This window comes from Coregonus clupeaformis, chromosome 30 (genome assembly GCF_020615455.1).
Source record: "Coregonus clupeaformis isolate EN_2021a chromosome 30, ASM2061545v1, whole genome shotgun sequence".
NCBI classification, from domain to species: domain Eukaryota; kingdom Metazoa; phylum Chordata; class Actinopteri; order Salmoniformes; family Salmonidae; genus Coregonus; species Coregonus clupeaformis.
Window position 1 is genome coordinate 36,360,141 of NC_059221.1, and position 13,797 is coordinate 36,373,937.

Below are 13,797 nucleotides of genomic sequence, written 5' to 3' on the forward strand. Positions count from 1 at the left end.
CAGGGTTTTGGGTTTCATTCCCACGGGGAAAAAGTATGGAAATGTATGCACTTACTACTGTAAGTCCTTCTGCTGGATATGAGCGTCTGCTAAATGACAAAGAATGTAAAAAATCTATCTCGATAACTGTTTTCAGCAGCTTCTCCAGCATTGGGTATGTCTTTCTGTCTGTTCCATAGGGGCTTTCCTAAGTGCTAATTCATTTGCTGTGCAGGGTCATGCAGAAAGAGTGGGAGAGAGAGAGAGAGATGAAAAGAGTGTGAGGGAGGAGGTAGGAAAAGAGATTCAGTTTTATCTCAGAGAAACAGAAAACACTGTAGATAATATGGTGTATTCTGGAATTTCTCTCTCTCTCTCTCTCTCTCCCCCTCTCTCTCTCTGTCTCTCTCTGACCTCATTTTGCTGACTGCTCTTTTGTCATTCATGTCCCTGATGTTCAGCTTTCCTACTAATCCAGTGGTTTGGTCACATCACTTTCACTGACTGTGTGTGTGAGTGTATGGGTTTGTGTGCGTGCGTATATTTGCTGAAAACAGTGTAAGTTATCAACATGAAACAGGCAAGCGGATTGTCCAGCTTTGCGTGGGTTTTAACTTCATTGGGGAAATAGGGCAATACTGCTACAACACCCTGGCCAAGGAGTATCAGGATTACCATACAGATGAAGTTTGGCTTTTTCACCAGAAATAGAGCTTTACAGAAGATGTGTGTAGTGTAGTGTGTGTGTAGTGTGTGTGTGTGCGTGCGTGTGTATCATAAATAAGTGATTGATTAAATGTGTTAGACTTGTCAGGATGTACACTACCGTTCAAAAGTTTGGGGTCACTTAGAAATGTCCTTGTTTTCGAAAGAAAAGCAATTTTTTTGTCCATTAAAATAACATCAAATTGATCAGAAATACAGTGTAGACATTGTTAATGTTGTAAATGGCTATTGTAGCTGGAAACGGCAGATTTTTAATGGAATATTTACATAGGCGTACAGAGGCCCATTATCAGCAACCATCAGTCCTGTGTTCCAATGGCACGTTGTGTTTGCTAATCCAAATGTATCATTTTAAAAGGCTAATTGATCATTAGAAAACCCTTTTGCAATTATGTTAGCACAGCTGAAAACTGTTGTGCTGATTAAAGAAGCAATAAAACTGGCCTTCTTGAGACTAGTTGAGTATCTGGAGCATCAGCAATTGTGGGTTCGATTACAGGCTCAAAATGGCCAGAAACAAATAACTTTCTTCTGAAACTCGTCAGTCTATTCTTGTTCTGAGAAATGAAGGCTATTCCATGCGAGAAATTGCCAAGAAACTGAAGATCTCGTACAACGCTGTGTACTACTCCCTTCACAGAACAGCGCAAACTGGCTCTAACCAGAATAGAAAGAGGAGTGGGAGCACAACTGAGCAAGAGGACAAATACATTAGAGTGTCTAGTTTGAGAAGCAGATGCCTCACAGGTCCTCAACTGGCAGCTTCATTAAATAGTACCCGCAAAACACCACTCTCAACGTCAACAGTGAAGAGGCGACTCCGGGATGCTGACCTTTTAGGCAGAGTTGCAAAGAAAAAGCCAAGATTGGAAAAAAGGGTTATGGACAGACAAATAAAAGTTTGAGGTGTTCAGATCACAAAGAAGAACATTTGTGAGATGCAGACCAAATGAAAAGATGCTGGAGGAGTTCTTGATGCCATCTGTCAAGCATGGTGGAGGCAATGTGATGGTCTGGGGGTGCTTTGGTGGTGGTAAAGTGGGAGATTTGTACAGGGTAAAAGGGATCTTGAAGAAGGAAGGCTATCACGCCATGCCATACCCTGTGGACGGCACTTGATTGGAGCCAATTTCCTTCTACAACAGGACAATGACCCAAATCACAGCTCCAAACAATGCAATAACTATTTAGGGAAGATATTCTGTTTATAATGGAGTGGCCAGCACAGGCACCGGATCTCAACCCTATTGAGCTGTTGTGGGAGCAGCTTGACCGTATGGTACGTAAGAAGTGCCCATCAAGCCAATCCAACTTGTGGGAGGTGCTTCAGGAAGCATGGGGTGAAATCTCTTCAGATTACCTCAACAAATTGACAACTAGAATGCCAAAGGTCTGCAGGGCTGTAATTGCTGCAAATGGAGGATTCTTTGACGAAAGCAAAGTTTGAAGGACACAATTATTATTTCTATGAAAAATAATTATTTCTAACCTTGTCAATGACTACATTTCCTATTCATTTTGCTATATTTCCTATTCAAACTCATTTCATGTATGTTTTCATGGAAAACAAGGACATTTCTAAGTGACCCCAAACTTTTGAACGGTAGTGTAGGCCACTACATCAACACATTTCAAAGCAATCACTCTACTTATTATTGAGAAAGAAAACAAACATATTGTGCCAGCAAATGAAACAAAGCACACTGATGGCCAGAAATATTTGTTTTGTGGTATCAACTGGACAATAAGACTATTTGGGGATTCATCTTGTGTATTTTGTTAAACTTATACGAGAAATTCACTCACTACATGAGAATACAATGACTAGTATGAGAAAACATTCAGTAACATGGATGAAATCCTACACGTATCTGTGGGATGGTAGCTGGCTTAATGTATGTGCTTTGGATTATGAAGAGAGGGAGTGTAGTGTAGGTGAAAAGATGTCATCTCCTGTCCATCAATTATTTTTTTGGCATTCTAGCTATACAGTGAGGGAAAAAAGTATTTGATCCCCTGCTGATTTTTTACGTGTCACGTTCGTTGTGTAAAGGATCGGACCAAGGTGCAGCGTGGTATACGTACATAGTAGTTTATTTAATAAACACCGACAAAATAACAAAATCCAACAGAACGTGAAGTTCAAGAGGCTAAACATCAAACAGAAACAAGATCCCACAACATAGGTAGGCAAAATGGCTGCCTAAGTATGATCCCAATCAGAGACAACGATCAACAGCTGCCTCTGATTGGGAACCACACCCGGCCAACATAGAAATACACAATCGCAACCTCCCCGTTGCACACCCGGTCCGGTCTAGACCCCGGCGCAACGCTTCCCCTCTCAGTCCTCCCACGATGCACCAAGCCCTGTCCAGACCCTGGTGTGGGAGCCCTCGACCCTGGAGAGGGGCCGACATCTGGTTCTGGCTCGGCAGTCTTCCCGCGATTCACCAAGCCCTGTCTGGACCCTGGTGTGGGAGACCCCAACCCTGGAGAGGGGTTGACGTCTGGCTCCGGCTCAACCCTAGTGGAGCAGATGACTCCGGCATGGGGGAAGAGCAGATAACCGGAGCTGGACTAGACACCGGTGGAGCGGACTGCTCCAGCACAGGAGTGGAGCCACTGACCGGAGCTGGACTAGGCACCGGTGGAGCGGACTGCTCTGGCACTGGAGTGGAGCAGATAACCGGAGCTGGACTAGGCACTGGTGGAGCGGACTGCTCTGGCACTGGAGTGGAGCAGCTGACCGGAGCTGAACTTGGCACCGGTGGAGTGGACTGCTCTGGCACTGGAGTGGAGCAGCTGACCGGAGCTGGACTAGGCACCGGTGGAGCGGACTGCTCTGGCACTGGAGTGGAGCAGAGGACCCTCGCTGGAGGTCAGGTGCGTGGCGCTGGAACGGGCCGTACCGGACTGGGGACACGCACAACGGGTTTGGTGCGAGGAGCAGGAACGGGCCATACCGGACTGGATACACGCATCACTGGTTTGGTGCGAGGAGCAGGAACGGGCCGTACCGGACTCGAGACACGCACCACTGCTTTGGTGCGAGGAGCAGGAACGGGCCTTACCAGGCTGGAGACACGCATCACTGGTTTGGTGCGAGGAGAAGGAATGGGCCATACCGAACTGGATACACGCACCACTGGTTTGGTGCGAGGAGCAGGAACGGGCCGTACCGGACTGGAGACACGCACCACTGGTCTGGTGCGAGGAGCAGGCATGGGCCGCACCGGACTGGAGACACGCACCACTGGTTTGGTGAGAGGAGCAGGCACGGAGCGCACCGGGCTGGAGACACGCACCACTGGTTTGGTGCGAGGAGCAGGCACGGGCCGTACCGGTCTGTGAAGGCGCACTGGCGGCACAGTGCGTAAAGCCGGCACATAGCCTGGTGCCTGCACGGTCACACGCTCCTCAAAGCGAGTGTGGGGATTTGGCTCTGCTAAACCTGGCTCCGCCAGCCTCTGCTCTATGGCCCGAACTCTCTGCTGCTGGAGGGTTAACTCCTCTCTCAGCTCCTCCTGTTGCCTGGCCAGCTCCTCTCTCCGTGCATCCACTGACTCCTTCTCCCTGTGGGCCTCCTGCAGCACCTCCCTCTGAAGGAGAGCTCCTGCTCCCTCTTCGCTATCAGCCCCCGTAAGGCGGTGGTCTCCTCTCTCAGAGTGCTGAGCTGCAGGTCTTGGAGGGCATCTATCATAGCGACTTCTTCTATCGCTATCTCCCTCTCCACAATCAGCCCTTCCAGGGCCTCCTGATGCGTCGCCAACCACCCCGTGTGCCCCCCCAAAAATTTTTCTTGGGGCTGTCTCTTGGGCTTCCTTCGTCGTCGCCGTTTATCCTTTCCTGCCTGGGCTTCTTCCTTCGCCCAGGGTCCCTTACCGCACAATATCTCCTCCCATGTCCAGAATGTCTTCCCCACCTGTGTCCAGCATGTTTGCTCCGCCTGGCCACGCTGCTTGGTCTGTTGGTGGTGGGATCTTCTGTCACGTTCGTTGTGTAAAGGATCGGACCAAGGTGCAGCGTGGTATGCGTACGTAGTCGTTTATTTAATAAACACAGACAAAATACCAAAATCCGATCAACAGCTGCCTCTGATTGGGAACCACACCCGGCCAACATAGAAATACACAATCGCAACCTCCCCGTTGCACACCCGGTCCGGTCTAGACCCCGGCGCAACGCTTCCCCTCTCAGTCCTCCCACGATGCACCAAGCCCTGTCCAGACCCTGGTGTGGGAGCCCTCGACCCTGGAGAGGGGCCGACATCTGGTTCTGGCTCGGCAGTCTTCCCGCGATTCACCAAGCCCTGTCTGGACCCTGGTGTGGGAGACCCCAACCCTGGAGAGGGGTTGACGTCTGGCTCCGGCTCAACCCTAGTGGAGCAGATGACTCCGGCATGGGGGAAGAGCAGATAACCGGAGCTGGACTAGACACCGGTGGAGCGGACTGCTCCAGCACAGGAGTGGAGCCACTGACTGGAGCTGGACTAGGCACCGGTGGAGCGGACTGCTCTGGCACTGGAGTGGAGCAGATAACCGGAGCTGGACTAGGCACTGGTGGAGCGGACTGCTCTGGCACTGGAGGGAGCAGCTGACCGGAGCTGAACTTGGCACCGGTGGAGTGGACTGCTCTGGCACTGGAGTGGAGCAGCTGACCGGAGCTGGACTAGGCACCGGTGGAGCGGACTGCTCTGGCACTGGAGTGGAGCAGAGGACCCTCGCTGGAGGTCAGGTGCGTGGCGCTTGGAACGGGCCGCACGACTGGGGACACGCACAACGGGTTTGGTGCGAGGAGCAGGAACGGGCCATACCGACTGGATACACGATCACTGGTTTGGTGCGAGGAGCAGGAACGGGCCGTACCGACTTCGAGACACGCACCACTGCTTTGGTGCGAGGAGCAGGAACGGGCCTTACCAGGCTGGAGACACGCATCACTGGTTTGGTGCGAGGAGAAGGAATGGGCCATACCGACTGGATACACGCACCACTGGTTTGGTGCGAGGAGCAGGAACGGGCCGCACCGACTGGAGACACGCACCACTGGTCTGGTGCGAGGAGCAGGCATGGGCCGCACCGGACTGGAGACACGCACCACTGGTTTGGTGAGAGGAGCAGGCACGGAGCGCACCGGGCTGGAGACACGCACCACTGGTTTGGTGCGAGGAGCAGGCACGGGCCGTCGGTCTGTGAAGGCGCACTGGCGGCACAGTGCGTAAAGCCGGCACATAGCCTGGTGCCTGCACGGTCACACGCTCCTCAAAGCGAGTGTGGGGATTTGGCTCTGCTAAACCTGGCTCCGCCAGCCTCTGCTCTATGGCCCGAACTCTCTGCTGCTGGAGGGTTAACTCCTCTCTCAGCTCCTCCTGTTGCCTGGCCAGCTCCTCTCTCCGTGCATCCACTGACTCCTTCTCCCTGTGGGCCTCCTGCAGCACCTCCCTCTGAAGGAGAGCTCCTGCTCCTCTTCGCTATCAGCCCCCGTAAGGCGGTGGTCTCCTCTCTCAGAGTGCTGAGCTGCAGGTCTTGGAGGGCATCTATCATAGCGACTTCTTCTATCGCTATCTCCCTCTCCACAATCAGCCCTTCCAGGGCCTCCTGATGCGTCGCCAACCACCCCGTGTGCCCCCCCAAAAAATTTTCTTGGGGCTGTCTCTTGGGCTTCCTTCGTCGTCGCCGTTTATCCTTTCCTGCCTGGGCTTCTTCCTTCGCCCAGGGTCCCTTACCGCACAATATCTCCTCCCATGTCCAGAATGTCTTCCCCACCTGTGTCCAGCATGTTTGCTCCGCCTGGCCACGCTGCTTGGTCTGTTGGTGGTGGGATCTTCTGTCACGTTCGTTGTGTAAAGGATCGGACCAAGGTGCAGCGTGGTATGCGTACGTAGTCGTTTATTTAATAAACACAGACAAAATACCAAAATCCAACAGAACGTGAAGTTCAAGAGGCTAAACATCAAACAGAAACAAGATCCCACAACATAGGTAGGCAAAATGGCTGCCTAAGTATGATCCCCAATCAGAGACAACGATCAACAGCTGCCTCTGATTGGGAACCACACCCGGCCAACATAGAAATACACAATCTAAAATTCACACCCTGACCAACCCAACTAGAGAAAACAGGGCTCTCAAGGTCAGGGCGTGACAGTACGTTTGCCCACTGACAAAGAAATTATCAGTCTATAATTTTAATGGTAAGTTTATTTGAACAGTGAGAGACAGAATAACAACAACAAAAATCCAGAAAAACGCATGTCAAAAATGTTATAAATTGATTTGCATTTTAATGAGGGAAATAAGTATTTGACCTCCTCTCAATCAGAAAGATTTCTGGTTTCCCAGGTGTCTTTATACAGGTAACGAGCTGAGATTAGGAGCACACTCTTAAAGGGAGTGCTCCTAATCTCAGCTTGTTACCTGTATAAAAGACACCTGTCCACAGAAGCAATCAATCAATCAGATTCCAAACTCTCCACCATGGCCAAGACCAAAGAGCTCTCAAGGCTGGAATGGGCTAGAAGACCATCGCCAAGCAGCTTGGTGAGAAGGTGACAACAGTTGGTGCGATTATTCGCAAATGGAAGAAACACAAAATAACTGTTAATCTCCCTCGGCCTGGGGCACCATGCAAGATTTCACCTCGTGGAGTTGCAATGAACATGAGAACGGTGAGGAATCAGCCCAGAACTACACGGGAGGATCTTGTCAATGATCTCAAGGCAGCTGGGACCATAGTCACCAAGAAAACAATTGGTAACACACTACGCCGTGAAGGACTGAAATCCTGCAGCGCCCGCAAGGTCCCCCTGCTCAAGAAAGCACATATACAGGCCCGTCTGAAGTTTGCAAATGAACATCTGAATGATTCAGAGGAGAACTGGGTGAAAGTGTTGTGGTCAGATGAGACCAAAATTGAGCTCTTTGGCATCAACTCAACTCACCGTGGAGGAGGAGGAATGCTGCCTATGACCCCAAGAACACCATCCCCACCGTCAAACATGGAGGTGGAAACATTATGCTTTGGGGGTGTTTTTCTGCTAAGGGGACAGGACAACTTCACCGCATCAAAGGGACGATTGTGGGGGCCATATACCTTCAAATATTGGGTGAGAACCTCCTTCCCTCAGCCAGGGCATTGAAAATGGGTCGTGGATAGGTATTCCAGCATGACAATGACCCAAAACACACGGCCAAGGCAACAAAGGAGTGGCTCAAGAAGGAGCACATTAAGGTCCTGGAGTGGCCTAGCCAGTCTCCAGACCTTAATCCCATAGAAAATCTGTGGAGGGAGCTGAAGGTTCGAGTTGCCAAACGTCAGCCTCGAAACCTTAATGACTTGGAGAAGATCTGCAAAGAGGAGTGGAACAAAATCCCTCCTGAGATGTGTGCAAACCTGGTGGCCAACTACAAGAAACGTCTGACCTCTGTGATTGCCAACAAAGGTTTTGCCACCAAGTACTAAGTCATGTTTTGCAGAGGTGTCAAATACTTATTTCCTCATTAAAATGCAAATCAATATATAACATTTTTTGACATGCGTTTTCTGGATTTTTTTGTTGTTATTCTGTCTCTCACTGTTCAAATAAACCTACCATTAAAATTATAGACTGATCATTTCTTTGTCAGTGGGCAAACGTACAAAATCAGCAGGGGATCAAATACTTTTTTCCCTCACTGTATGTAGAGTACAACGCATCATGTTTCTCCGTTTTCTATTTGTGCTATGTGCACTTGTGGTAGCGAGCCCAAAATAGAAACCGGAATCACAGACAGATGCTCAAGCTCAAGCACACATACCCCTCTGCTCACCTAGCTCTTTGCAACACTCTCTCTGTTTCCGTTCACCACTGTAGATACATTATCTGTCTCATCCTCTGAAACTCTCTTACTCTGTCACATATTTCCAGTGTTGTAATCTTATCACATTTTCAAAAACCTCCTCATATCAAAAACACATACTTTATTTAAGAGGAAATATATGAGGCCTGTCAAAAATAAAAATGGTGAAAACAAAGTAGATCCTAAACATATTTGTTCTTTCTTTTCCCAACCCCTCCTCTGCAGGTTTTCCTGAGCACCCTCTGTCTGTGTGAGTGTGTCTGAGTGTGTGTGTGTGTTTCTGAGTGTGTGTGTTATGGCCTCTGTGACGGACGAGCCATACCGTAAGATGCTATTGCTAGGAGCCATCGCCGCGGCGTCAGCCTTCGTGGTCACCATCTTCGTCGTTGTGGTCTGTGTCGGCTGTCAGAGGTGAGAGGTCACAGCCGACACATTTGACATACCTGACATATTTCTCTCTCTCTCTCTCTCTCACTTTCTCCCAATAGCTTTTTCTCTCTCTCTCTTATCCTTCTCTCTACCTCTTCCTAATCTCCCCTTTTGTTTATGTCTCCCTCCCTCCTTTCTCATTTCTTCCCTTGCCCCATTTTATTTCCCTCTCTCTTTTCCTTAATTTCCCCCCTGCCCCATCTCACGCTCTGTCTGTCCCTCCTCCCTCCTTTTCCTCCTTCTCACCCATCCCACCCTCTGCCCCCGTCCTGAGAAGAGAGTGTGTGATGAATGTTAATGGCGTGTATTGTCAGATCAGATTAAATGTTCTTCCTAGGACGGTAGAGAGGGTAGGGCACATCCACAGTCTAGGGAACAGGGCTCCCTCTCAATAGACTATAGCAATGGAACACGCTGTGGGTTACAGATCAGGATTCTCACTAGACAAAAGCGATGGAACACAGTACGCTGTGGTTCTTACAGAACCCTCAGGGGACTAATCAGAGTCAACCCTCAGTGGCTTTGTTGCCAGGGGATTTGCACTGTGACCAGACATAGAGATGTACTGTAGCTCAATGTAAAGCTTAATGTTAAGGAATCTGTAAATGTAACAACAACAAAAAATACATTGATGTTGCGACAAACTGTATGGAAAAAAGGCTCCTCTTTACTCTTTTAAGTTTGGTAAACCATTACTTTGTCTTGTGCCGAATTCCTGCCTCCAATGTGTTGTTATGGTGTGACAGTCCTGTGGGATGTGGATGCTTAGACACCTTCCCATGGCTCCCAGGGGTAGACAGAGCTGAGAGGTGTCTAGAGAGGGGTGATATGTCGTGGGCTGAAGAGAGAGACCCCTGAGTCCCTGGGGCATCTCAATGGTACTAAGTGGACTCTGTACGTGTGTACTGTAGGTGCACATGTGCATCTCCTCTCCTTCATCTTCACTGAACTGAAATCAACAGTCCCCCATGGTTACACAACGTTCCCAAAGCACCCATAGTGACGTGTGGAAATGTGATCAACCATGGAGGAATGTTTACTTCTCAGCTCTGAGTGAAACTCAGCAGAGACAGGGTTAATAATAACATAGTAGTAATCACTGTTACTTCATGTGTCCGAAGGAAAAACAAGACCAAGCATCCTCCGGCCAATGGAGAGAAGGGCACCTCAGTAGACATGGTGAGTTATTTTCATTTCCCCTTCTCTTTTCCTTACCCCTCCTAGATACTCATTTCATTGTATGTTTTATGTTGTGTATTTCAGACCTAGCATCCATTGCGCCCCATCCACAATCCCTTCACCGTTATTTGTTATCGACCCTCGCAATAAATTGCTTTCCTACTTCCTGTCACATGACTTTGAGTGCTCACTCCACCACCCAGCATAAAAGTTAAAATATCTTTCACCCACATTTTTTGCAGAAGGTGGGAACCAAACAACAGGCATATCAAACACATCTAGAACCACCCGTCTCTATGTACCTCTGTTATCTCTCTCTCTCTCTCTCTCTCTCTCTCTCTCTCTCTCTCTCTCTCTCTCTCTCTGTGCAGGGTGCTCTCCGTCAGCCCAAGAACAGCTCCATGAGTAAATCTGACACCAGGCTGCATGAGATCAACCGCCTGCCCTGCAACGGCAACAGTGAGTAACAATACTAACAACCAGCGGCCAATAATATGAAAACTAGCGGTACATAGCGGAGATGGAAACTATGTAACAATGACCCGATAGTAAAGGTCCCCCTCCTTCTCACTCGCTCTAGGTGGGGGTAAGAACCGTCCAGCCAGTATGGATCTTCTCCTCCTCCACAGCCGTCGCTCCACATCTGACCTCCGGCCCCCCCTGGTCCGCCTACTCCCCCAGATCCCCACCAGCCCAGTGGGGGAAGGAGACCCCGAGGGGGGAGACATTCGGGGGGGAGGAGGAGACGGGGTCAGAGACCACACCTACACTGAGGTGGGAATCCGGAACTCACCCGTCCGTTGCCTTGATGATGGGCTGTATGAGGTTGTAGGGGTTCGAGAGGCGGATACGGTGCTTCCCGCTCCCCCTCCCACGTCGGCCAACACCCCGGCAACACTGAGGGCCTCACAGAGCCCCAATGGGACCCACACCAATGTGGTACACAACGGGAACGGGAATGGAAATGGGAATGTGCGTATTTATGCTATGAAAACTACACAATAGAAGTGTTGACATAAAGTCATCATCGGAGACACTTGACATTGTGAATGCCTGCCTGTAAAAATGACTGTCAGTTTTGCTATTTAGCTTTTCTTTGGTTGGTCCAGTGGAATGACCAGGACCTTTCACCTCTGTGTGTTTGTGTGTGTATCTGTATGTATCTGACAGGGGAAGGGCAGAGGAGCTGTTAATGGCAGTAGCACTCTTGGTAGAGGAGGAGGGAAGGGGCCCAACGGTGCTAACGGTGTTAACGGATCTAGCGGCTCGCTCCTGTCCTCCCTTCCCTCCCTGTCCATCCAGGACCCAGTAATGGCAGAATACGCCTCCATCCGGAAGGTCAAGAAGGTAAACAGTGTTTTTACAACTGCTTTCCAATGGAGCTCTGGAACAACATTATATGAATTTGATATGAATTTGTACTCATTTCTAATTAAATAAAATGTATTAAGGTGAACAAGGCAATGAAGAACGAGATAGGGAACACAGAGTCAGATGACCAATCAAGTGTCCAATCAAGTGTGGGAGAGTCACCCTCTGCCCCACCCGCTCTGCTGTCCTGCAGCCAGGAGTTTCCACGGAAACAGCTGGAGCCATTCCACCTGCACGTCTTCCCGAAGGTACATCCCCTGTAGGGCACTTATGGACAGAGATTCAGTATATATGGTGTAATTCTTCACCAGCTTGTGCAGATGCTGAATGGCAGCGATATTACCTGTCAATTCCACCATTTAACCACCAGAGGGAACTATGTCCTACAGATTGTTCTTCTTTCTTCTCTGTACCCAGTGTTTAAGCTCAGAGGGAGAGTATAATGTTTACTGTTAATTTTTGATTGTTTATTTCACTTTTGTTTGTTATTTATTTCACTTCCTTTGGCAATGTAAACATACAGTATGTTTTCCATGCCAATAAAACCCTAACGCTCCAGGTTGAAGTTGCCCCTAACCACAAGTTTAGGATCAGATCACCCTAACCCCAATCCTAATCTTAACCATTGGGAGGAAAAATGTGAAACTGGCCTTAGATCAGCGTGTAAGGAGCAGTTCCGGCCTGATCTTAATCACTATTTCCAGCCACATGGGCACAGCCTCTAATGGCCTTATCTCTCAACATTACTAAAAGTCAGATCTTCACAGATTATGTCTAAAGGGAAAGAAGCTAAATTGATAAAGGGATGACAAACTCTTCATCTTTCATTCTTTAGTTGTTAGACTATGTCCCACAAACATGATTCAATCTCATTGTTAAGTGTGCCCCGGGCCTGATATCATTCTCTACCCAGATAAGCCTGTTGGAAATAGTGTTTATAAACAGTCAAGGCCAATTTGGGGGCTGCACTGAAGGAGGGAAATGGAGGGACAATGATTGGTTAAAGATCAAACTTTCTTGGCAGACCTACCTGTTTTTTCTTACTGTGTGTGTGTGTGTGTATGTGTGTGCATGCGTGAGTGTGTGTGTGTGTGTGTGTGTGTGTTCATGCATGCATGCGTGAATGTGTGAATGAACAGGGTGAATGTAATTTGCTCCGTCACAGGTTTGGAGAGATTGACAGAACTGTGAACACCATGTTATTTGAGCAGTGGGTCTGTGTTGTTGTAATATGCTCTACTTATTGTCCCCCACGACGAAATTAGGGAGGGGAGTGTGGATCTGTCTCCATCCATCCGTCAGTTCGTACGTTAGTCTCACACGATATCTCAGACAGCACTGGACGGATTTTTACGAAACTTGGGTGAATGATGTGTCTTGCCATAGAGAGCCGGTATTTACAAAATTACACTTGTTGGCCCAAGGTGGCGGGGGCTATGGTAATTAACTGAAATGTGTTAGTCACACGTGATATCTCAATTGGCCCAAGGTGGCGGGGGCACCGCATCATTCGTGGGGGACGACATGTTTACTGTTGCCTTGTTTTCTACTGTATTTATGTGTTAGTATGTACACTGTATATCAATAGAATGTTTAATAAGAAGTGTGTGTGGAATGTGAGCATGTGTACAGTATCTGTGTGAATGAATCAAAATCTAATTTTATTTGTCACATGCACCCAATACAATGGGTGTAGACTTTACTGTGAAATGCTTGCTTACGAGCCCTTCCCAATGATGCAGAGTAAAACAATTATAATAAGAATAAACATTTTAACACAAGAGGAATAAAATACACAAGAATGGAGCTAAATACAGGGAGTACCAGTACCAGGTCAATGTGCAGAGGTACTTGAGGTAGATATGTACATGAAGGCAGGGTAAAGTGACTAGGCATCAGGATAGATAACAATAAGAATCAAATGAAGAACAGTGTAGCACAAGCAAATGATGAGTGTAAAAGTGTGTTGTAGTGGACAGTGCATTCGGAAAGTATTCAGACCGCTTCCCTTTTCCACATTTTGTTATGTTACAGTCTTGTTCTAAAATGTATTAAATAAAAAAATGTCCTCATTCATCTACACACACTACCCCATAATGACAAAGAGAAAACAGGTTTTTAGAAATGTGTGCAAATGTGTAAAAAAAAAAAAAAAAACATAAATACTTTATTTACATAAGTATTCAGACCCTTTGCTATGAGACTCGAAATTGAGCTCAGGTGCATCCTGTTTCCATTGATCATCCTTGAGATGTTTCTACAACTTGACTGG

The 13,797-nt window shown here is 48.2% G+C and overlaps 1 protein-coding gene across 1 annotated transcript in view; it reads left to right on the forward strand.

Annotated features, from left to right (window-relative positions):
* The first annotated feature begins 8,777 nt into the window (after positions 1-8,777).
* Positions 8,778-13,797, forward strand: part of LOC121546524 — a 32,674-nt gene continuing 27,654 nt past the window's right edge. The window contains exons 1-6 of the mRNA XM_041857778.1: positions 8,778-8,957; positions 10,097-10,154; positions 10,526-10,613; positions 10,735-11,126; positions 11,325-11,501; positions 11,606-11,773. Coding sequence (XP_041713712.1) covers positions 8,842-8,957; positions 10,097-10,154; positions 10,526-10,613; positions 10,735-11,126; positions 11,325-11,501; positions 11,606-11,773 — 999 coding nt within the window. The 5' untranslated portion in view covers positions 8,778-8,841. The remainder of the gene's footprint in view (positions 8,958-10,096; positions 10,155-10,525; positions 10,614-10,734; positions 11,127-11,324; positions 11,502-11,605; positions 11,774-13,797) is intronic.